Source organism: Tursiops truncatus, chromosome 10, assembly GCF_011762595.2.
Source record: "Tursiops truncatus isolate mTurTru1 chromosome 10, mTurTru1.mat.Y, whole genome shotgun sequence".
NCBI classification, from domain to species: Eukaryota; Metazoa; Chordata; class Mammalia; order Artiodactyla; family Delphinidae; genus Tursiops; species Tursiops truncatus.
Window position 1 is genome coordinate 7,971,884 of NC_047043.1, and position 25,200 is coordinate 7,997,083.

The 25,200-nt window shown below is 39.2% G+C and overlaps 1 protein-coding gene across 1 annotated transcript in view; it reads left to right on the forward strand.

The window, feature by feature from the left end:
• Positions 1-25,200, forward strand: part of LOC101323402 (transmembrane protein 14C) — a 177,991-nt gene that overhangs the window by 103,654 nt on the left and 49,137 nt on the right. The window contains exons 13-21 of the mRNA XM_073810327.1: positions 3,657-3,742; positions 3,853-3,941; positions 5,672-5,706; positions 6,832-6,974; positions 9,111-9,163; positions 10,014-10,059; positions 12,143-12,235; positions 12,334-12,394; positions 23,529-23,671. Of these exons, the coding sequence (XP_073666428.1) occupies positions 3,657-3,742; positions 3,853-3,941; positions 5,672-5,706; positions 6,832-6,974; positions 9,111-9,163; positions 10,014-10,059; positions 12,143-12,235; positions 12,334-12,394; positions 23,529-23,671 (749 nt within the window). The remainder of the gene's footprint in view (positions 1-3,656; positions 3,743-3,852; positions 3,942-5,671; positions 5,707-6,831; positions 6,975-9,110; positions 9,164-10,013; positions 10,060-12,142; positions 12,236-12,333; positions 12,395-23,528; positions 23,672-25,200) is intronic.

A 25,200-nucleotide genomic window follows, 5' to 3' on the forward strand; every position in this document is an offset into this window, starting at 1 on the left:
CCCAGTGGTAAAAACTACTTTGAATTTTGTAATTTTTAAAAATAAACTTGATCGATTTACAACAGTGTGTGTACACTGCATATTTGAAAAAAAATACATATGAGAGAGATCTGTTGATGCCGTAGCTGTTGCTTGGACCACTTAATAGGTTCATATAGTCCCTGCAATCACTTCATTGTCCCAAATGGAGGAAACACTGCTCTATATGACTGTATTAGTCAGCTCATGCTGCCATAACAAAATACTATGGGCTGAGTGGCTTAAACAACAAACTTATTTTCTCACAGTTCCTGGCTTGCAGAAAGCCACCTTCTTGCTGTGTCTTCACATGGGTAGAGAGTAGGCTGCTCTCTGGCATCCTGTAAAGGCACTAATCTCATTATGAGGGCTCCACCCTCATGACCTCACCTTACTGTATATGTTTCATTTTTATGATTCCTTTGTTTTGTGCTTTGCTATATGGATTATATTTTCTTTCACTATTTGCTCCTCTCTAGTGATTTGAATGGCTTATGTCCTAGTTTTATTCTTCTGGTTGTTACTCTTAATTTAATTATCAACATCAACATGAGAGTGCCAAAATGATAGCACCTATTTCTTCTTTATATATGGCAAGGAATTCAACATGTTTTTATTCCTCCTCCATTTTCTACCCAGATTTATTTAATTTAATCCAGGGTTTTAGTCCTGTATTTTATATATATATATATATATATATATGTCTTTGTAAATAGTATTTGCTCTTTGCCTTGTATTGCAACCTTATTTACAGTAGTTATTTAGGGCTCACTACCAGCTTGTTTATGGCCTGATGTTCTCATTCTTGAGTTCTTTATTCTGCTTTGTCTCCATCTGCTGTAATACATTTTGAAGAGGTTATTAGGGTATGTGGGTGGAACATGGTCAGTGCTTTTTATCATTTAAGAGTGTTCCTGTGGCTTTTATCCAATATAACTCTTGCTTTGCAGAGTCCAGAGTCTCCCCTCAAAACTGTTTCACTGTCTTACATTGAGTGTTGTGAGCACATGTGCACACGTGTTGTTTTATGTGGTTCTTCATGAGTTGTTTTGAAATCAGATCTTACTTTAGCTTGGGAAATTTTATTCTTTGATCATTTTATCAGTTAGAGCAGGGCTTCTCAACTTTGGCAATATTGGCATTTTGGTCGGGTTGGATGATTCTTTGGGGGGGCTGTCCTGTACATTATAGAATGTTTAGCAGCATCCCTGGCCTTGACCCACTAGACGTCAATAGCAGTCCCTACTACTCCCCCAGTTGTGACAACATCTCCAAATATTGCAAGAATGCCATAGGGGAGGAAAAATCACCTCTAGTTGAAAACTGCTGAGTTAAAGTGCTTTCAGTATATGTAACAGGATATCTAGTTCAAACAGTCTTAAGTGCTAAAGATGACTTAATTTGCTGAAGGAACTAAAAAGTCAGAGACAGGAAGTTTAAGGAGCAGTTTGGCTGTAGCGAGGCTCTGTTTCTTGCAGTTCTTTCTATTTTGCCTCCTCTGAGTCTTGTCTTTGAGCTCAAGTTGGTCTCCCTTGGTGGTTGCAAGATGGCGGCCAGCAACCAGAGCCGTGCTTCCTGGTTCACATCTGGGGGAGAAATGTTCACTTTCCTCAAGCGGCAGAAGAAAGCCCTAGCTTGGCTCTGCTTGTGTCCCCCCACCTCCACCCCCTTAATGAACCGATCACTGTGAAAAGATGAATGGGATGCCCCTGCATCGTTTAAGCCAATGAGGATCCACCCCTGGAGCTAGTTAGTCCCACCCAAGAGCATAACTGTTACATCAGAGAGGAGGTGGGAAAGGATGATGACAGTTACTCTTTCTATTCTCTTCTCTTTCTAAGATTATCTATTATTCATCCATTGCATCTCTTTTTTTGTCTTCACATCTTTTTCCCACTCTTTTTTTCCCTGTGTATTTTGAGAGCAATTGCTACTTTTTTTCTTGGAAGCCGATGCTTTAATTCTGCTCTCGTTGCTTCCACTATGGACTTCAGTTCTGCTCTCACATCTTTGCTTCCTTGAAACCCGTGGGTGGTGGTGATCTACCTCTGCTCTCAGATTCATTCCTCTCTGCCTTCCTCTCTACTTTGCATAGAACAGTTTCCTAGGCTTTTTAACCAACTGGTTGCCTGCCAGGTTTAGCGAATGACAGGAAATTGGAGGTAGGAAGGCCATTTCTCCCGCTCCCTTCTGCTGAGGTGCTATCTCTGGGAGTGACTGCATAGTTCCTGGGAGTCTGGCTTATTTGTGGCTACAGCATTTGCTAGGTGACCGTCATTCCCAGGGTCTGGTAATACCACTTCCTCCCCGTGGCTTTGCAGGGATGTATAGGGGGTGGTAGTGGCTACCTATGTGTTTGTAACTAATTCCCTGTATTAAATTCTCTCAGACTGAAATATCTAGAATGGCTTAGATTTTCCTATTACTTATTTCTTTCTCACTTCCGTGTTCATCTTATACTGTTGCCTTCTCTTACAAATCTAATTTTTTATTTCATAGAATTCACATTCTTTTGAATTTTGAGATGATAAACCAGATGCTTCCCAGCTTTTCTATCGTCTTTTATTTCCTGAAGTAAGCATTTTTCAAAGTCACTTTTTTGCTACCTCTTAACTTATTATGCTCCTTCCTTTTGCATAGGGCTATGTTTGTTAGTTTCTCTTTACTACTCTTTAAGTGAAAGGGTCGAATGACATCTGATACTTGCTGGTTAACAGAGTGCATAAATGTCTCTAGGGTCCCCTGCTGTCCACCTGGGTCACCTGGGCTCTGTTACAATCTCTCTCTCAAGTTCTAAGCCGGCAGGCAAGTTTTGGGCTCAGCCCCTGGCTGTGTTTCTTGTTTCCAGAAATCATTCAGCAGTATCAATGTGGCTTTTTTGGACTGAGGAGGGATATTTTTAAAATTTCTACTCTCTGATTTGGATTCCCACAATTTCATGAGTTTTATGGGGATTAAAAAGTATGCAGTGTGTGGTTAAAAGAAAAAAAATTCACATATCCAAATTACACCTCTGAACCTATCAAAGTAATGTTAGGACTTTACCATGAGCTTTTGCAGTGTACACTACCACTGTCATATCTAAACACAATATGCATAAATGAAATAATAAAGGTTTTTTGTTTAATAAGCATAAAGCATTACCACATACCTTGTTTTGTTACTACGTTCTGACGTAAGTAGCCATTGAAGTTTCTATGATTAAGCTAGTTAACAAAGACCAACGCTTTACTTGAAAATTCTTGCTTCTGTTAGCATAAGACCATTATAAAATTTTTCTTTCTATAAAATACACAAATGTAAGAAATGCACAGAAACAGTGGGAATGTGTGTGCAGGAGCTGCCCTTGCACATCGTTCATTCTGGACAAAAAAGTAGCTTTGCCTGAGATGCAGCGATCACAGACAGTCACACTTTGCACGCACTGCTGCTGTTTACCTCAGTGGGCGTCTATGCCGTGCAAATCGACTGTGGCCTGGGGGGTCTGTAGATCTTGAAGCAGGCTGTGATTTGTCCCTTGCTCAGACTACATCATTTCTGAAATGTTTACTGCCCGTGGCTGTTCTTCCTGCTGTGTAGGAGTCCTTTCCTTATTCTTTTTTAGCATCAGTTTGATTCTTTGAAAATTCTGCTTTCAGGGAAAAGTCAGATGTTGGGTTCCTTCATATTTACCTTAGGATTTCTGGTGACCGAAGAGAGTATAAATCGTTTGATCCAGCAGGAGGTGAGTTGCAAGTAGTGCTGTTAGCAGTTGCCCTGGACCCCGTGGAGAAGCTCGTGCCCAGGTCTCCGTTTTCTTTCTTCCTTGTGAAAACCTTCCCCAACTCCCAACAGGCACTGAGGACCTTGAACTTCCTTCTGCAAGCTGTACCTCGGGAGGAGAGAAAACAACTTGTCTTGTCGGAAGGCTCGTGTCGTCTTATGTACGTGACCTTGGCCTGATTAGGTGGTGATGTAAGGGCAAAATCTTTCCGGGTTGTGGCACCTCAGTCTTCGTTCTCCTTGGGTGTTTGGGGTTGTTGGGTTGTTTTTTTTTCCCCCATCAAATTTGTGCGGTGAAATGCTTTCTCAGGCTATAGATTATTTTTCATTGTGAATGTGAACCGGATTAGTGACTCATGGGAGAATGTTAAGAGTACAGACTGTGGTGCCAGACCTCAGGCTTCAAATCCTAGTTTGGCCACTTATGCTGGTCGCTCCTCTAGAGCACAGTCTTAGCTCACTACACCTCAGTCTACTCATCTGTAAAATGGAGTCAACGTTAACGCTGATCAATAGTTATTGCACAGGTCGAATCAGGCAATCCATTGAAAGCCATTAGCACATTACCTGGTAGAGAGCGAATGCTCAAAGGTTACCAGCTCTTACCTATATCAATAGGGCATGTATAGCTTTTCAAGGGATGGATTTGGGGGTTTTTGGTGACCCACTCACAATTATGTAGTTCCTGGGACATAGAAATTTGGAGAGAAGGTTGTAGTGTGTGACCATGGGAAGCACAACACCAGCACCCTGTTTTGAAATCTGAACCTAAACCTGTGACTGTGTGCTGACCACCAACCAGCGTCGGTGACATCCCTGTGGCACACCGTCATTCGAGGGACATGCAGCCATGACTAGCAGGAGGCAGGGTGACCCAGTTTATCATAGTGTAGACCTGAAAGACGTGATTGGTGAGCATGGAGCTCATGTTTGTCCATTTAATTTGTCTTTGCAGGACGCAGTGTTTTCTCTTAATTTTTCCTACAAAATATTCATTGAATAGATTAGTTAATCATTACCCTTAGTGGTGTACTTAGATCTGGAGAGAAGCTGACCTGATGTTTGCTCCTAAGTCTTCAAACTAATGCAGTGGTCCTGCCTTACTGTTTGAGTGTTCTAGTCTAGTTCTGAGTGTTCTGCACTTCAAGTCAAATGTGAACTCTGCAAACATAAAAGTAAGCAGAACTCTCAGTGGTGCTGTTCTAAGGCTTCTATTTAATTGTGACAAATCAATCCATTCATTATGAGAAACTGAACTACTACAAGATTTCTTAAATCCATTCTTTAGCGTGAGAGTTATTTCAGATATTAAAAAATCAACATCAACACTTGTTAGCACTTAACTGAAATTCTTATGTGAATATGCAATATGGGAGTCTGTGTTAATTACAATAATGTGATAACTTAATCCCATTACATCTCTAACTTAAATTTATCAGTTTTTAAAGTAAGTTCCAAAAGCTTATAGGAAAGACCTACAGCACCTACTGTATCATTTCTTCCAGGTGTCAAACTATGTATAAAAAAAAAAGAAAAAGAAAAAGAGGGTATGCATCCTCACAGGCTGGTGAGGTGACTGTAAAATTCCAGGATCTTAGCATTTGATGAAGCCTCAGAGATCATCAAATTATAATTCACTTTACAGAGGGAGAAATAGAACCTCAGAATGTACAGTAGTAGCTCTAGCTTCTTTGTAAAAAGTATATGTAAGTCATTAATATATAAACTTGACAATTTTTGCAAAAAATATATTTGTGACATTGAGGAAATTTTGGCAATGAATTTGAAATACTTTCAAAAATGTACATCTTGGATTAAAATTTTAATGCCAATATAGTAGAGTTTTACTTATGTTCATCTCAGTAAAATGAAATTTATCTAAATGTTTCAGGAAAGACCTTGCAAGGACAATCTTGACTGTGGGTGGTAAGAAGTATTAAGAATTTTAAATGTTAGAATGTTAACTATTGGACATTGGGGGTTTTATGGGCATCTTGGAACTATGGGGAATAAGTTACGGTCAAATTAAAAAGAGAAGTTAGGATTTTTATATTTAATTTATGATGAAAGAGTTAAGCATGCTAAATCCATAAAGAATTATTAATGAATATTCCTTTACTCACCAATGAGCGTAGTCAAATTTGATCCTTTTTCCACATTTGCTTCAAATCCTTTTTTAAATACATCAGAGTTACAGGTAAAGCCCCTGTGTCCAGATCCCCATCCAATTCCCCTCGCCATTCGTAGAGGTGATCCTTTGACTTGGATTTGTTTTTCATTTCCAAGAATATTTTTGTACTTTTATGCTATGTATTCACAAGCAACATACGTTATTGTTTTTGCAAATTTAAGTTTGTGTATCCAGCTGCAACCTGCTTTTTACCTTTAAAATTGTTTGAAATCTAAACATGTCGATACGTGTAGTTTTGTTTATCTGCTGTGAAATACTACGGTTTCTTAGGATTTTATTTTTATAGATGTATTTAAGGCTGGATAAAGCTGCTTTTTAAACAATTGAGGTATAGTTGATGTATACTATTATATAAGTTACAGGTGTACAATATAGTGATTCACAATTTTTAAAGGTTATACTCAATTTACAGTTATTATAAAATGTTTGCTGTATTCCCCATGTTGTACAATATATCCTTGTAGCTTATTTTATGCCTAATACTTTGTGCCTCTTACTCCCCCACTTCTATCTTGCCCCTCCCCCCTAGGGGTAACCACTAGTTTGTTCTATCTGTGAGTCTTGGACAAAGTTGCTTTTGATGAATGTTTTAATATATCTAAAATATAAATTGCAGAAATATCATTTTTTAAAAATTTGTTGTATACTGACCTATCATTTGGATTTCCCCCTACTATTTCTTACAGATGAATTTAAATGATTGTAATTGCTCCAGGATATGTCTTTCTGCTTATAACTATAAGACACAATCTAGTCTTCTAAGATGGACCTTCTTAGAGCAAATGCTGACCTGTGGAACTCAGTTTTTCTTTTGCTCTGTGCCCAGAATTATCCATGTCTGCTGTATGTTTAATCTCTAGATTATGACCAGCAGGTGGCTCTTTGTGAAGCATTGTGTAGACTGACCATGAAAAAATCAAGGGAAGACTTTGTCCATCAGTGGTTTGAAGATGATACCATTGCTGAGGCTTTCAAAGAAATTAAAGATCGAGAATTTGAGACGGTGAGATTCTTGGTCGTGAAAATTCCATTTAATCAATATTTATGAAGCATCCTTTCAGCGCCTTCCTGTACGTTGGGCTCAGGGGAGGATTTTTTTCTTAAATGTGATTAGGTCGCCATTCTTAAACTTCCTGTTTCCCACTTATGTGAAATAACTTGAGGGTAATAGAAACAGAATATTTGTGGACCAGATACCAGCATACAATTAGGACATCTTTACAGGAAACTTAGCCTGGAGCCAGAGCTGTGTGAGTTTGATGGATCCAGTCAGAGACAGTGGTCATGGAGCGGGAAGTGGTTTTCAACAAACCTTGAAGGGTAGGGAGAGTTGGAGAAGAAAAGAATGTGCATTTGGGCCTTGCAGAGAGTAGCTGGCATGATGACAGGAGGCTGAAGCTGGCATGGGCGCTCTGGTAGCAGAGGAGTATTATGGGGTGCTTGTGTTGTGAGCCCTCCAGCCTTCACAGTTTGGAAGAACAATAATTTTCGGTGTCTTCCATGCAACCCGGCCTCACTGTGATTGTGTCCTCAGGTAGCACAGACGTAGTTTATGGCTTTGCCATATACTCACCTTTATCCTAAAATAGCTAAAATGTTTTCCGTCTCCTTTAAAAAAAGTTCTTAAGATGAGGGTGATTCTGTAGGAAAAGCTAACATTATTAGTAACAGTGCTCATGTTGAACAAAGCCTTTCTGGTCAAAACTGCTGAGCACTTGGGATTTTATTAAATCCGAACCTTCAGATATATTATGAAATACATTAAATTTGACTCTAAGCCCGTTGCCAGATCTGCAGTAGTTGTTTAGCCAGGATGCAGTTTGATCTAAGTGGGAATACCATGAGTTGGGTTTGGGTCCCACCTCCCCGACTGATGTGATGTATACATTTTGGCAAAGTAGTTGACTTTTTTTTAAAAAAAAATTTTAATTGAAATATAGTTCATGTACAATGTTATATGTTACAGGTGTACAGTATAGTGATTCACAATTTTTAGAGGTTACAGTTCCATTTATAGTTATTATAAAATACTGGTTATATATTCCCTGTGTTGTGCAATATGTCCTTGGAGCTGATAGTTGACTCATGAAGCCTGAGTGTTTTTATCTGTAAAATGGGAATAAGACCAACTTCAGAACTGTGGGAATTAAATGAGAGAAACTAAAAGTGCCTGAGATGTTGTAGACACTCCAGTATTAGTTTCCTTTCCCCTCTGTGTGATTCTCTCATCTGCAGGGAAATTAGGGGAACATAAGACAAAAGTAATTATCCCCTTTCTCAAATCACTTTCCCCCTAGAGCCATCAGCTTCTTAGTGGGACTGCTTTTAGATGAAAGTTCACATTAATGTCCATTTAGTGCTGAATCTAGACACGGAGTGTGAGGACTGTTTGACTACAACAGACAGTCCTTGCTAACAAAAGGGATAAAAGTCTGGATCGGTATCTCTTTGGTTTTAGAAATTTGGGGGTAACAGTCTGCCTCCCTGGTCTCTGTTGGTTGGGAGAACTATAAATGTATTCTTTATTCTTAGAACCTTTAGCGGGAGAGAGATTCCAGGAAGGAGCAGGTTAGAGAACTCCTGATAAGGAAAACCTACAGTGGTTAAGTACACCAGGATAAACCCCAAATTGATAAGTTTCATGGGTTTATGGTTGGCTTGTGCTGGGGAGATGGTAGGGAGATGGATGCCCTGTGGGTTAGTCGAATATTACAATCCAGGTCATCAGTAAGAGGTATTTCTCTTGCTTGTTCCTGTACATAAAACTGTTGGAGAGCCCATGAGCCATGGCCGTTGAGCCTGTGCGTCCAGAGCCTGTGCTCCGCAACGGGAGAGGCCACAACAGTGAGAGGCCCGTGTACCGCAAAAAAAAAAAAACTGTTGGAGACCTAAGCATTCCTCAGCTGCAAGTCTCTTGGCTGGGGGTTCAGAACATGAGTCTGGAACCTCCCCTTTGTGACGCAAAGTATTATTTTAGTTATCGTGATTAATAATGAATCCTTGTGAAGCCTTGTGATGTCACTGGATCCTGGAAATGTAGTAGCAAACACTGGCCTCTACATGCTGCAAAGGGTAGTATTTAAATTAAATATCTTGATTTTTTTTTTTAACAAAAAAGTTTGCATTATTTACTTTGAAGGATTGTAGACGGTTTCTCAATCACCTAAATGACAGACTTGGTGACCAAAGAAGGTAAGACGTTTCTCTGAGCTTTACTTTATTGACTAATTCTATTCTGAAAATGTCTAATATTAAAAAAAAAAAAAAATCTAGGCGGCTTCCCTGGTGGCGCAGTGGTTGGGAGTCTGCCTGCCGATGCAGGGGACACGGGTTCGTGCCCCGGTCCGGGAAGATTCCACATGCAGCGGAGCGGCTGGGCCCATGAGCCATGGCCGCTGAGCCTGCGCGTCCTGAGCCTGTGCTCCGCAGCGGGAGGGGCCCCAGCGGTGAGAGGCCAGCATACTGCAAAAAAGAAAAAAAAAAGAAATCTAGGATCTGTTTTAGGAGAGAATGTAGGATACAGAATTTACTGAGCATTACTAAGTTATCCATTGAGTAGAAACCTCAGAAGATTAGACACATTCTGCCTAGTGATTCATTCGTGTGTGTTTAAAAATGATTTCTATCAGTCTTTAACATATTTATTTGTGATTTGGAACAGTTGTAACTTTATATCCTCCAGGGAGATTTTATGAAGAATGATTTCCTATAGATCTGAGGTTACTAGGGAAAGCCGTATTATGGACAGTTAAGTCCTTGATGAGAAAATATTGGCTGAATTCACTCCTTTCATTAGGACTCTTGCCAAGCAGCTGGGCTGAGGTATATATGGTACCGGAAAACCTGGCTTGTGGACTGCCAGACGGAGATTTGAATTCTGCCCATGGTAGATCTCCATTTGTAGGTTTGAGAGCCCCTTTCATACTTTGTACCAAGGGACATAATGGCGTACCTAGTTATACGTGCTTGTTTATAGAACATCCGTAGGTCGTGTGTGCGGTCCATATTTTATTTTACTTTTTAATTGTGAGGTGTTTTGCAGGGTCTATTCATTTCCATGCATTGCTGCTTTTGCTGATGATTTTGAGGTATGTGTGTCTCTCTTTCAGGGGCTGTGAGGGTGGGGGGTGTATAGTGAAACCCATAGGTAGGTTTACATCAGGCCAGACGGCTCTTGCTACACAGAAGGGCTTTTTTAAAAAAGGAAACTTGCTTCTCCTCTTAGGCCTCAACTCTGAAGCTTATATTGAAGAGCCCTAGTGTTACTCCTACGTAAAGGAATTTTAGGTTTATACTGCGTTCATGAGGTCAGTTACAGGAACCTTGCCTTATTCTATCCTCTTGAGCAGCATTATTCATGCCTGGATTGGAGGGAATAGGGCAAGTCCATTGCTTCTTTCCACCCGGTAGACGCTTCCCACTCTATCCCCAGCAATTAGGGTCACTCTCCTTTCTCTAGATCATTCTGCCTTGTACTTTATAGTCCAAAATGGAACAGTCTCTTTTCACCCCCTTCTTTGGTTTCTAGAGGCACAAGGTCCTTCCTGTAAAAGTGCCCCAACGTGCAGCATCTCGGTTTCCGGGTAAACTTTTCATAGGTCTCTGAACCTGGACTGTGCTGACGTTTCCTGGATCATGTCTCTAGAATGTTCTAGTTAACCATTTCATTGTTTTGGGTTGAGGGCCCCCTTCTTGGCCTCTGTGAGCTGAGCCGTTAGCTCACGACTACATTGTACATTCTTTCTCTCTAGAACTAATTTTGGAAGCCTGATGCCTATATTTCGAGTCTGTTTTTCTTTCTGGTTGTCTGAGGATTCCAATCTCTGCTTGGAATTTAAATTTCCATCAGCTTCAGTAGGGGTCCTTACACTGGCTTCCCGTGATATAGACTTGTGTTAAAACCTTTGTTCCTATAGACGCCAAGGGGAGAAGGGGGTGGGTGGTGGTGGTGTGATGAATAGGGTGATTGGGATTGCCATGTATACACTAATATGGATAAAACAGATAACTGATAAGAACCTGCTGTATAAAAAATATAATAAAATTAAAAAAACCTTTGTTCAACTCTATAGCTGTTAAAGAGTAGACACGTATGCTGGAACAATGGCCAAGAAATGCTATTTACTGGAAAACAAGTGGAAGAATAGTTAAGTCTAGTGTTTGTTCCATTGTTGAGGAATAAAAACTTGGTATATACTTCCTGAGTATGTCTAGAACACATCTGGGAGGAAGCAAAGGCATTGTTAATGGTTCCCATGGAAAGGTACCTATGGGAATTTGAGGGACAGAGGAGGAGATATTTATTCTATTAGCATCATATTGTTTGAATCTGTCTTTCCTTTTTTTCTTTCCGTCTTTCTTTCTTTCCTTCTTTCTTTCTTTAAGAGAATATGTTTATTTTATAATGCAGTCATTTCTTGGTACCCATGGGGGACTGGTTCCAGGACCCCTCGTGGATACCAAAATCTGCGTATATTCAAGTCCCATATATAAAACGGCTTAGTATTTGCATATCATGTACACACATCCTCCCGTGTACTTTAAATCGTCTCTAGGTTACATCTGATACCTAACACTGTAAATGCTGTGCAAATAGTTGTCAGTACATGGCAAAATCAAGGTTTGCTTTTTAGAACTTTCTGGAATTCTTTTTCCTAAATATTTTCAATCCACATTTGGTTGAATCTTTGGATTTGGAACCCGTGGATACAGAGGGCTGACTAATCAATTAAAATAAAGATAATTTGAAATCTTCAGGTCTTAGCCTTATTCTAACACGTGGTAAGTTAGATGGCAAGTCACCATTTATGTTTGATCACAGTACCTCCTTTGCTAGAAGTTTCTATCCATAGGCAGTGTGGATTGTTACTGCTTTAACATAGAAGAGTTTTCTCTGTGATTGGCACCAGAAAAAAAAAGTTTGTGTGGTTAGAGTTATCTGACGCATTTAAACATCTATTAAATTGCTAAGTATAGTAGGGTTTTTCCAGAAATAGATTGGTTATATAAAATTGAAACCTTCCTCCTATTTTGCAGAAATGAGTAAGGCAATAAACGGTGACCCTATAATCTTAAAGTAGGGCTGTTCTCAGAAAAGCAGTTCTGTTTTTAATGGAGTAATTTTCACTTGACCCTTTCCTATGATATTAATACTGAAATTATATCTTACAGATGAGAAAACCTGCAGATGAAAAATTAGAGAAATTTTGGATTGATTTCAACCTAGGAACTCAGAGTGTAACTTTTTATATAAACAATCCTGAGGTAATCATGTTCGATTCCGGTTTAGACCTAAGTGCGTAGAGAGTGTTCATATCCAAGTATGTGTTATGTGCTCATGAATTTCACTTATTTTTTCCAAGAGCGCTTTATGGGACTCAGTAAGACTTTTGAAGGAAGCAGCGATTAATTTCAGCATAATAGGTAAGATGTTAATTCTAAACTACCCCGCATTTAGTCCTGAGTATTGTTTCTGTTTACACTTGCAGTGTATGTTTAGTTAATTCCTGAGCAGACTTTGCTTGCACTTGACGTGGAGGGGAGGTGGTGAGTGCTGTGGACAGAAGGCTGTGCTCAGGGCAAAAGATTAGTGAGTCCTCCACTCTGTAACTTTGAGGTTCCATGACTTGCCTGGTTTTCTCGTTGTAAAAATGATTATGGTTCCTCAACAAACTGAAAATAGCATCACCATGTGATCCAGCAGTTTCACTTCTGGATATATATCCAGAAGAATCGAAAGCAGGACTCGAAGAGATTTGCATATGAACGTTCATTGCAGCCTATTCACAAGAGTCAAGAGGTAGAAGCAGGGGCTTGCCTGGTGGCACAGTGGTTAAGACTCCGCACTCCCAGTGGAGGGGGCCTGGGTTCCATCTCTGGTCAGGGAACTAGATCCCACATGCATGCCGCAACTAAGAGTTTGCATGCCACAACTAAGGAGCCCGTGAGCCGCAACTAAGGAGCCTGCCTGCTGCAACTAAGACCCAGTGCAACCAAAAAAAAAAAAGGGTAGAAGCACCCCAAGTGTCCATCGGCAGTTGAATGGATAAAGCAAATGTGATCTGTACCTACAATGGACTATTATTTAGCTTTAAAAAGGAAGGGCATTCTGACACTTGCTACAACATAGATGAACTTTGAGGACATCACGCTAAGTGGAAAAAGCTAATCACAAAAAGACAAATACTGTATGATTCCACTTACATGAGGTATCTAAAGTAGTCAAATTGATAGAGACGAAAGTAGAATGGTGGTTAGTTACCAGGGGCTGCAGGGAAGGGGGAATGGGGAGTTGTTTAATGGGTACAGAGTTTCAGATCTGCAAGATGAAAAGGTTCTGGAGATCTCTTCTACAGGAATGTGAATATACTTAGCACTACTGAACCGCACACTTAACATTTACCTTGTTAACCATTTTTATGTTTTGTACCACAATTTTTTATTTTTTGTAATTTTATTTTTTTATTTTATTTAAAATTATTAATTTTATTTATTTATTTTTGGCTGCATTGGGTCTTTGTTGCTGTGTGCCGGCTTTCTCTAGTTTTGGCAAGCAGGGGCTGCTCTTCGTTGCGGTGAGCGGGCTTCTCATTGTGGTAGCTTCTCTTGTTGTGGAGCACGGGCTCTAGGCACGAGGGCTTCAGTAGTTGTGGCCTGGACCAGGGCTCATACCCGTGTCCCCTGCATTGGCAGGAGTATTCTTTTTTTTTTTTTTTTTTTTTTTTTTGCCGTACACGGGCCTCTCACTGTTGTGGCCTCTCCCGTTGCGGAGCACAGGCTCCGGACGCGCAGGCTCGGCGGCCACGGCTCACGGGCCAGCCGCTCCGCGGCATGTGGGATCTTCCTGGACCGGGGCACGAACCCGTGTCCCCTGCATCGGCAGGCGGACTCTCAGCCACTGCGCTACCAGGGAAGCCCTGGCAGGAGGATTTTTAACCACTGTGCCACCAGGGAAGTCCTGTACTACCATTTTTAAAAATGGTTATAGTACCTGCCCTCCCTTTCCTACATATTTATACTAATAATTGGGTATGTACAAACTATTTAAATATCAGCCCTGACTCCCCCTTCTTTTTTTTTAAATTAATTAATTTTTATTTTTGGCTGCATTGGGTCTTCGTTGCTGCACGCAGGCTTCTCATGGTGGCTTCTCGTTGCAGAGCATGGGCTCTAGGCACGTGGACTTCAGTAATTGTGGCTCGTGGGCTCTAGAGCGCAGGCTCAGTAGTTTTGGCGCATGGGCTTAGTTGCTCCGCGGCATGTGGGATCTTCCCGGACAAGGGATCGAATCCGTGTCGCCTGCATTGGCAGGCGGATTCTTAACCACTGCACCACCAGGGAAACCCTGACTCCCCCTTCTTAAATCTCCGTCACCTTTCTTCTCTTGGTAGGTAGAGTTGAGGGGCATGGAGTCAGGAGTGATCTTTTTCTGGGTGGGTAGAAGAAAGGTATTGGTCCAGTTCAGTATTTCAGATATAGTCACACTTGACCAGGACTCCTGAATTGGGTCTCTTAAAAAATGGATGTTTTGAAAGTAACTCAATACACATAATCATTTTTTAAGTAATTTGCTTTACTAAAGAGTTAAAACTAAATACTATGCAATTATGTGGATTTTATAGTTCTTTTCACAAAGGATTTAGGGCAGCTTGCATATTTGTAACAAAATAATAGAAATAGAAAATTGGAACCACAAACAAGAATAAAAATGTCTGTCAAGAAGGTTGATCTGGCCACCATGGAGATTCAAATTTGGTGCTTAGCGCTTCCCTGGTGGCGCAGTGGTTAAGAATCCGCCTGCCAGTGCAGGGGACATGGGTTTGTGCCCTGGTCCGGGAAGATCCCACATGCCACAGAGCAACTAAGCCCGTGTGCCACAACTACTGAGCCTGCACTCTAGAGCCTGCGAGCCACAACTGCCGAGCCCACCCGCCACAACTACTGAAGCCCACACACCTAGAGCCTGTGCTCCACAATGAGAAGCCCACCCACTGCAACGAAGAGTAGCTCCCCTCTCCGCAACTAGAGAAAGCCCGTGTGTAGCAATGAAGGCGCATGCAGCCAAGAAGAAGATAAATAAATTTAAATAAAATAAAGTTGTACAATTAAAAAAAAAAACAAATTTGGTGCTTAGCTTCCTGAAAGCCAGGGTGAAAAGTATAATGGATAACATGATTCTCATCATACAAGTCCTGGAAAGAACAAATCCATCCTTCCTGGCCTTGAACTCTTAACTTGAAGGTTCTCCCATGGGACTACTTAGGATAAGGTAATCCTTCTTCAGCCCTGAGCGTTCCTTGCTGGAATTTCCTGTGTACATAAGTTAACTTCAGTGTTTTGTTAAAGGGTAATTTTTGAAAAGGTAAAATCATGACCCGCATACAAATATAAAATAAATGTGGGTAAAAGATTTCATTAATTAGTGAGCAAATTAATAAGATGTAATAACCAGGAGAATCCAAAGAATCACAGATACAAGCAATGCTGAAATTAATTTACAAACAGATGTACGACTAGACTGTTGCATTTCGCAGACACAATTAATTTGAATTTATATGAACAAGAATCACTTGCGTTATTATTTTTAATTTCCCCTGTTACATACTAGAGAAAGGGAAGTTTGGGCTAGATTAGGCAGTAAAGGAAGTGGCAGAAGAGGAGGAGAGCCTTTCACCGTGAAACTGGGAGAATGAAGGGACAGTGAAGACTGCCCACGCTTCAGATGCTAATTGCAAGTCTCAGGTTGACCCCTGTACTTCTGACCAACTGGCTACCAATCAGAGGTTTTACAAGCTCCTTCTCGGGTTTGAAACTTGCTATAATGGTTCACAGAACTCTGGGAAGCATGCATTTACATTTACCATTTTATTATAAAGGATATAATAAAGGATACAGATGAACAGCTAGATGAAGAGAATACCCAGGGCAAGATCCAGAAGGATCCCAAGTGCAAGGGCTTTTGTTTCTGAGGAGTTGGGGTGCATCGCCCTCCTGGAACATTTGTGTTCACCAACCCAGAAGCTCTCTGAACCCCGTAGCTTGGGGGTTTTTAAGGAAGCTTTATCATGTAGGCATTATGGAATATTAACTCAATCGCTGGCCCTTCTGCCCTCCCTGAAGGTTGGGGAGCTGGAAGTTCCAACCCTCTAACCATACCTTGGTCTTTCTGGCGATCAGTCCCCATCCTTTTTTTTTCTTTTCAAGAAATATCATTGATATGTAAGCAAAACCTTTTTTTTAAATTTAATTTAATTTATTTTTTATACAGTAGGTTCTTATCAGTAATCAGTTTTATGCACATCAGTGTGTACATGTCAATCCCAATCACCCAATTCATCCCACCCCCCCGCCGCTTTCCCCCCTTGGTGTCCATGTGTTTGTTCTCTACATCTGTGTCTTGATTTCTGCCCTACAAACCGGTTCATCTGTACCACTTTTCTAGGTTCCACATATATGCGTTAATATACGATATTTGTTTTTCTTTTTCTGACTTAACTTCACTCTGTATGACAGTCTCTAGATCCATCCACAACTCTACAGATGACCCAATTTCATTCTTTTTTATGGCTGAGTATTATTCCCTTGTATATATGTACCACATCTTCTTTATCCATTAGTCTGTTGATGGGCATTCAGGTTGCTTCCATGAACTGGCTATTGTAAATAGTGCTGCAGTGAACACTGGGGTGCATGTGTCTTTTTGAATTCTGGTTTTCTCTGTGTATATTCCCAGTAGTGGGATTGCTGGGTCATATGGTAATTCTATTTTTACTTTTTTAAGGAACTTCCATACTGTTTTCCATAGTGGCTGTATCAATTTACATTCCCACCAACAGTGTAAGAGGGTTCCCTTTTCTCCACACCCTCGCCAGCATTTGTTGTTTGTAGATTTTCTGATGATGCCCATTCTAACTGGTGTGAGGTGATACCTCATTGTAGTTTTGATTTGCATTTCTCTAATGATTAGTGATATAGAGCATTCTTTCATGTGTTTGTTGGCAATCTGTATATCTTCTTTGGAGAAATATTTAGGTCTTCTGCCCATTTTTTGGATTGGGTTGTTTATTTTTTTAATATTGAGTTGCATGAGCTATTTATATATTTTAGAGATTAATCCTTTGTCCGTTGATTCGTTTGCAAATATTTTCTCCCATTTTGAGGGTTGTCTTTTCGTCTTGTTCATGGTTTCCTTTGCTATGCAAAAGCTTTTAAGTTTGTTTAGGTCCCATTTGTTTATATTTGTTTTTATTTCCATTACTCTAGGATGTGGATCAAGAAAGATCTTGCTGTGATTTATGTCAATGAGTGTTCTTATGTTTTCCTCTAAGAGTTTTATAGTATCCAGTCTTACATTTAGGTCTCTTATCCATTTTGAGTTTATTTTTGTGTATGGTGTTAGGGAATGTTCTAATTTCATTTTTTACATGTAGCTGTCCAGTTTTCCCAGCACCACTTATTGAAGAGACTGTCTTTTCTCCATTGTATATCCTTGCCTCCTTTGTCATAGATTAGTTGACCATAGGTGTGTGGGTTTATCTCTGGGCTTTCTGACTTGTTCTATATTTCTGTTTTTGTGCCAGTACTGTGTTGTCTTGATTACTGTAGCTTTGTAGTATAGTCTGAAGTCAGGGAGTCTGATTCCTCCAGCTCCGATTTTTTCCCTCAAGACTGCTTTGGCTATTTGGGGTCTTTTTTGTCTCCATACAAATTTTAAGATGTTTTGTTCTAGTTCTGTAAAAAATGCCATTGGTAATTTGAAAGGGATTGCGTTGAATCTGTAGATTGCTTTGGGTAGTATAGTCATTTTCACAATATTGATTCTTCCAATCCAAGAACATGGCATATCTCTCCATCTGTTGGTATCATCTTTAATTTCTTTCATCAGTGTCTTATAGTTTTCTGCATACAGGTCTTTTGTCTCCCTTGGTAGGTTTATTCCTAGGTATTTTATTCTTTTTGTTACACTGGTAAATGGGAGTGTTTCCTTAATTTCTCTTCACATTTTTCATCATTAGTGTATAGGAATGCCAGAGATTTCTGTTTGTTAATTTTGTATCCTGCTACTTTACCAAATTCATTGATTAGCTCTAATAGTTTTCTGGTAGCATCTTTAGGATTCTCTATGTAGAGTATCATGTCATCTGCGAACAGTGACAATTTTACTTCTTTTCCAATTTGTATTCCTTTTATTTCTTTTCCTTCTCTGATTGCCGTGGCTAGGACTTCCAAAGCTATGTTGAATAATAGTGGTGAGAGTGAACATCCTTGTCTTGTTCCTGATCTTAGAGGAAATGCTTTCAGTTTTTCACTATTGAGAATGATGTTTGCTGTGGGTTTGTCATATATGGCCTTTATTATGTTGAAGTAGGTTCCCTCTATGCCCACTTTCTGGAGAGTTTTTTTTATCATAAGTGGGTGTTGAATTTTGTCAAAAGCTTTTTCTGCATCTATTGAGATGATCATATGGTTTTTCTTTTTCAGTTTGTTAATATGGTGTATCACACTGATTGATGTGCATATATTGAGGAATCCTTGCCCTGGGATAAATCCCACTTGATTATGGTGTATGATCCTTTTAATGTGTTGTTGGATTCTATGTGCTAGTAATTTGTTGAGGATTTTTTTTTTTTTTTTTTTTGCGGTACGTGGGCTTCTCACTGTTGTGGCCTCTCCCGTTGCGGAGCACAGGCTCCAGACGCGCAGGCTCAGCGGCCATGGCTCACGAGCCCAGCCGCTCCGCGGCATGTGGGATCTTCCCAGACCGGGGCACGAACCCATGTCCCCTGCATCGGCAGGCGGACTCCCAACCACTGTGCCACCAGGGAAGCCCTGTTGAGGATTTTTGCATCTATATTCGTCAGTGATATTGGTCTGTAATTTTCTTTTTTTGTAGTATCTTTGTCTGGTTTTGGTATCAGGGTGATGGTGGCCTCATAGAATGAGTTTGGGAGTGTTCCTTCCTCTGCAACTTTTTGGAAGCATTTGAGAAGGATGGCTGTTAGCTCTTCTCTAAATGTTCGATAGAATTCATCTGTGAAGCCGTCTGGTCCTGGGCTTTTGTTTGTTGGAAGATTTTTAGTCACAGTTTCAATTTCATTACTTGTGATTGGTCTGTTCATATTTTCTATTTCTCCCTGGTTCAGTCTTGGAAGGTTATACCTTTCTAAGAATTTGTCCATTTCTTCCAGGTTGTCCATTTTATTGGCATAGAGTTGCTTGTAGTAGTCTCTTAGGATGCTTTGTATTTCTGCAGTGTCAGTTGTTACTTCTCCTTTTTCATTTCTAATTTTATTGATTTGGGTCCTCTCCCTCTTGCTGAGTCTGGCTAAAGGTTTCTCAATTTGTTTGTCTTCTCAAAGAACCAGTTTTTAGTTTTATTGATGTTTGCTATTGTTTTCTTTGTTTCTATATCATTTATTTCTGCTCTGATCTTTATGATTTCTTTCCTTCTGCAAACTTGGGGGTTTTTTTGTTCTTTTCTAGTTCCTTTAGGTGTAAGGTTAGATTGTTTATTTGAGATTTTTTCTTGTTTCTTGAGGTAGGCTTGTATAAACTTCCCTCTTAGAACTGCTTTTGCTGCATCCTATAGGTTTTGGATTGTTGTGTTTTCATTGTCATTTGTCTCTAGGTATTTTTTGATTTTCTCTTTCAGTTTGTTAGTGATCTCTTGGTTACTTAGTAACGTATTGTTTAGCCTCCATGTGTTTGTGTTTTTTACGTTTTTTTCCCTGTAATTGATTTCTAATCTCATAGCGTTGTGGTCAGAAAAGATGCTTGATATGATTTCAGTCTTCTTAAATTTACTGAGGCTTGATTTGTGACCCAAGATGTGATCTATCCTGGAGAATGTTCCGTGTGCACTTGAGAAGAAAGTGTAATCTGTTTTGGGATGGAATGTCCTATAAATATCAATTAAATCTATCTGGTCTATTATGTCATTTAAAGCTTGTGTTTCCTTATTAATTTTCTGTTTGGATGATCTGTCCATTGGTGTGAGGTGTTAAAGTCCCCCAGTGTTATTGTGTTACTGTCGATTTCCTCTTTTATAGCTCTTAGCAGTTGCCTTATGCATTGAGGTGCTCCTTTGTTGGGTGCATATATATTTATAATTGTTATATCTTCTTCTTGGGTTGATCCCTTGATCATTTTGTAGTGTCCTTCCTCATGTAACATTCTTTATTTTAAAGTCTATTTTATCTGATATGAGTATTGCTACTCCAGCTTTCTTTTAATTTCCATTTGCATGGAATATCTTTTTCCATCCCCTCACTTTCAGTCTGTAAGTGTCCCTAGGTCTGAAGTGGGTCTCTTGTAGACAGCATATATATGAGTCTTGTTTTTGTATCCATTCAGCAAGCCTGTGTCTTTTGGTAGGAGCATTTAATCCATTCATGTTTAAGTAATTATCGATATGTATGTTCCTATTACCATTTTCTTAATTGTTTTGGGTTTGTTTTTGTACATCCTTTTCTTCTCTTGTGTTTCCCACTTAGAGAAGTTCCTTTAGCATTTGTTTTAGAGCTGGTTTGGTGGTGCTGAATTCTCTTAGCTTTTGCTTGTCTGTAAAGCTTTTGATTTCTCCATCGAATATGAATGAGATCCTTGCTGGGTAGAGTAATCTTGGTTGTAGGTTCTTCCCTTTCAGCAATTTAAGTATATCATGTCACTCCCTTCTGGCTTGTAGAGTTTCTGCTGAGAAATCAGCTGTTAACCTTATGGGAGTTCCCTTGTATGTTATTTTTCATTTTTCCCTTGCTGCTTTCAATAATTTTTCTTTGTCTTTAATTTTTGCCAATTTGATTACTATGTGTCTCGGAGTGTTTCTCCTTAGGTTTATCCTGTATGGGACTTGCTGCGCTTGCTGGACTTGGGTGGCTATTTCCTTTCCCATGTTAGGGAAGTTTTTGACTATAATCTCTTCAAATATTTTCTCGGGTCCTTTCTCTCTCGTCTCCTTCTAGGACCCCTATAATGCGAATGTTGTTGCATTTAATGTTGTCCCAGAGGTCTCTTAGGCTGACTTCATTTCATTCTTTTTCTTTATTCTGTTCCGCAGCAGTGAATTCCACCATTCTGTCTTCAAGGTCACTTATCCGTTCTTCTGCCTCAGTTATTCTGCTATTGATTCCTTCTAGTATATTTTTCATTTCATTTATTGTATTGTTCATCTCTGTTTGTTCTTTAATTCTTCTAGGTCTTTGTTAAACATTTCTTGCATCTTCTCGATCTTTGCCTCCATTCTTTTTCTGAGGTCCTGGATCATCTTCACTATCATTATTCTGAATTCTTTTTCTGGAAGGTTGCCCTTCTCCACTTCATTTAGTTGTTTTTCTGTTTTAGCTCGTTCCTTCATCTGGTACATAGCCCTCTGCCTTTTCATCTTGTCTGTCTTTCTGTGAATGTGGTTATTGTTCCACAGGGTGCAGGATTGTAGTTCTCCTTGCTTCTGCTGTCTGCCCTCTGGTGGATGAGGCTATCTAAGAGGCTTGTGCAAGTTTTTGACCAGTCCCCATCCTTAAGTCCTCCAACCCCCAGTCCTCTAACCCCCAGTCACCTCATTAACTTATAAAATACTCATCACCCCGGGCATTCCAAGGGTCTTAGAAGCTCTGGTGTCAGGAACCAGGGTCAAAGACCAAATATTAGAACAAAAGATGCTCCCAGCACCCCATCACTTAAAATGAGTTTCAGAAGCTCTGTGTCAGGAACAAAGGCCAAGATCAAATATATATTTCTTATGGTGTCACAGATGGGAAGAAGCACAAACGAGCAGTTTCACAGTCACAACATTGGAAAGATAGTATACGTTGAGTTGGAGGTGTCTCCTATCTGTAGTAAAGGAAAGGGATTTATAAACATCTTACTAGAAATGTAAATTCAATATAATCGTAAGTTAAGAGTAACTTAGTTTATATAGTCATTACCTGTTACTGTTTACTTAAGGTATGCAAAATATCATTGGTGTTTATTCTGAAGTTAATATTTTTATAGACTTCCATGGATTTTCTGACTGTGGTACCCCTAACATTACATATTTTAAGTTTCTGAACCTGAACTTTGCTGTTGAGGTGATTTTCAGCAACCAACTTGCCAAACTTAATATTCTACACTTCATAAATATATCACATTTTGGAGAGACTTTAAAATTCATAAAGTGCCTCACAGTAGCAGGAGGAAGTAGGTGTGATGTTTTAGTTTTATAGCCGAGGCAACTGAAGCTTGTGTAGCAAACACTACAAGCAAGACTTGCCTTTTGTGTGCCGAGCCCTTCCTGCTAAGGGGTTGACAGTGTTTTAGGAGCCTGTTGAGGGCAGCCCTCGGGCTATTTCTTCTTGCCCTTGTACCAAGCCCCACAGCCCAACTAGCTATTTACATTTTCAGACCTTGTTTAGAATTACTTTTGCTGCAGGGATTTAGAGACTTTCTCTGCAGTGACTGAACGTCCAGTAAGATCAGCATTTGGGGGATTGTTGAACTTTACTAGAGGCCAGCACTGTTGTATAGAAATAGGATCTGAACCATATATAAAAAAATTTCTAGTAGCCTCATTAAAAAGTTTTTTTCAAGTGGACTAATTTTAATAATATATATTTATTTCACTCAGTATGTCCAAAATATTAACAGTTTAACATGTAATCAATATGAACAATTAATGAGATGTTTTACCTTCTCTGTTTTGGTACTGTGTCTCCACAAACTAGTGTGTATTTTATGCTTATAATGCAATTCATGTGGTACTAGCCACATTTCGAGTACCACTGGCCACAGATCTAGACCCAGGTGTGTCTCTTTTTTCCTCTTTTCATGCTCATCAGTTTGGGACCCTGAGCTTTGCCTGCTCTTTCATGGGTTTTACTCTTTTCACCCCTGCTGCTTCCAACACAGCTTGTACTTCCTGTGGCTTATTCTTGGGCTCGCTATGAACTGTGGTCTAAACTATTTTCTCTTCTAAAACCAATTACTATTTGTCAGTAAAGGGCTGATGTCCTGGTAGGAGGCCCTCAAGGAGACTGTTGTCTGAGAATTAGGCCTCTCTGGAGAATGTTTCCATTTCTCTTCTTTAAGTGGAATCTGTTGAGATGAGTGTGGATTATTCCAGTTTGTATATTGAGAACAGTGGATTTTATTTTGAATTTTAGAAAGGAGTGGGATCTGAGAGAGACAGCTAGAATGAGAATGAGTGTTGTGCTTAATATATTGAGAAGTAAAATACCTGTTACAGATGATAGCTTTGTATTCACAAATGTTCTTTAAAAAATGGATTGAATTTTAGAAGACAAAATATCTCATTTGCTATGCTACTAAGTTACTTCTATCTCTGCTAGATTAACTGCTTAAACATATTTTTGTGTGTGTGTGTGTGTGTAAAAACACACATGTGCATCTAATAAAAATAATTTCAGAGTAACTTTATTCAAATAATTTCTTTTCAACTTCTCATTGTGGAAGAATCTGGACAGTGAACAAATATCCCAGTGCAGTTATTTAAAATTATAAAATTTAAAAATATTAACCTTTCAGTATGTTGATCTACATTGGTATACTTTATTTTTGCTAGAAACTGAGATGAAGATGCTCAAAATTTACCTGAAGAAGCCTATTAATATCAGAAACAAAGAAGTGATGAAAATAGAAATTCATTTTGAATTGCAATTCAACATAGCACAAGCTTCCATTAAAGCTTTAGGAGATGACAAACAGGTGGCATGTTTAATTCTTCTTAATTATTTATCAGTAAATATGTTTTAGTATGATTTCCTGTCTCTTACATTTCCATGTTGGGGTTTTAAAAATTGAGATATAATTGACCTAAAACATATTAGTTTCAGGTGTAAATCATGATGATTCCATTTTTGTATATATCGTGAAAAAATCGCCACAATGAGACTAGTTGACAACTATCACCATTGGTAGAAGTCTTTTTTTGAACCAAAAAAATTTAGAGAATTTAGTCTCTGAGCAACTTTCAAAAATGCAATATAGTATTAACTATAGTCACCATGTTGTAACTTACATCCCCGTGACATATTCATTTTATAACAGGAAGTTTGTACCTTTTGACCCCCTTCACCCATTTCGCCTACCCTCAACCCCTTCCTCTGGAACCACCAATCTGCTCTCTGTATCTATGAGCTTGTTTTTGTTGTTGGTTTTGAGATTCCACATACAAGTGAGATCATACGGTATTTGTCTGTCTCTGTCTGACTTATTTCACTTTTCATAATGCCCCCAAGGTCCACCCATGTTGTTGCAAATGGCAGGATTTGCTTCTTTTTTATGGCTGAATAATATGCTGTTTTAAATATAGATGGATAGATACACACACATATATATGTGAATCCAGCTAAATGTTTGTCAATTTTGTTTATATTTTCAAAGAACCAGCTCTTAGTTTCATTGATCTTTTCTATTGTTTTTTCAGTGTCTTTTGTTTATTTCCGTTCTGTTCTTCATTTGCTTCCTTCTACTAACTTTGGGTTCATTTATTTTTCTTTCTAGTTCCTTGAGGTGTAAAGATATGTTGCTTATTTGAGTTATTTCTTTTCTTTATTATTATTATTATTATTATTTTGGTCACTCTGCACAGCATGCGGGATCTTAGTTCCCCAACCAGGGATCGAACTTGTGCCCCCTGTATTGGAAGCACAGAATCTTAACCACTGGACCACCAGGGAAGTCCTTCTTTTCTTTTCTGATGTGGGCATTTATCACTATGAACTTCCCTCTTAGAAATGCTTTTGCTGCACCTCATAAGTTTTGGTATGTTGCATTTACATTTTCATTTGCCAAAAGTTTTTTTTAATCTCTTTTGATTTCTTCATTGACTTGTTGGTTTTTCAGAAGCGTGTTATTTAATCTCCATGTATTCATGAGTTTTCCAGTTTTCTTCTTGTAATTGATTTCTGGTTTCATACCACTGTAGTTGGTAAAGATGCTTGATATGATTTCAGTCTTCTTAAATTTATTAAGACTTGTTTCGTGACCTAATATATGATCTATCCTGGATTCCATATGTGCTTGAGAAGAATGTGTAATCTGTTGCTTTCGGGTAGAATGTTATGTATATGTCAAGTCCATTGGATCTAACATGTCATTTAAGGCTGATGTTTCCATATTGATTTTCCATCTGAGTGATGTATCCATTGATGTAAGTGGGGTATTAAAGTCCCTTCCTGTTATTGTATTGCTGTCTATGTCTCTTTAGGTCTGTTAATAATAAATTTTTAAAA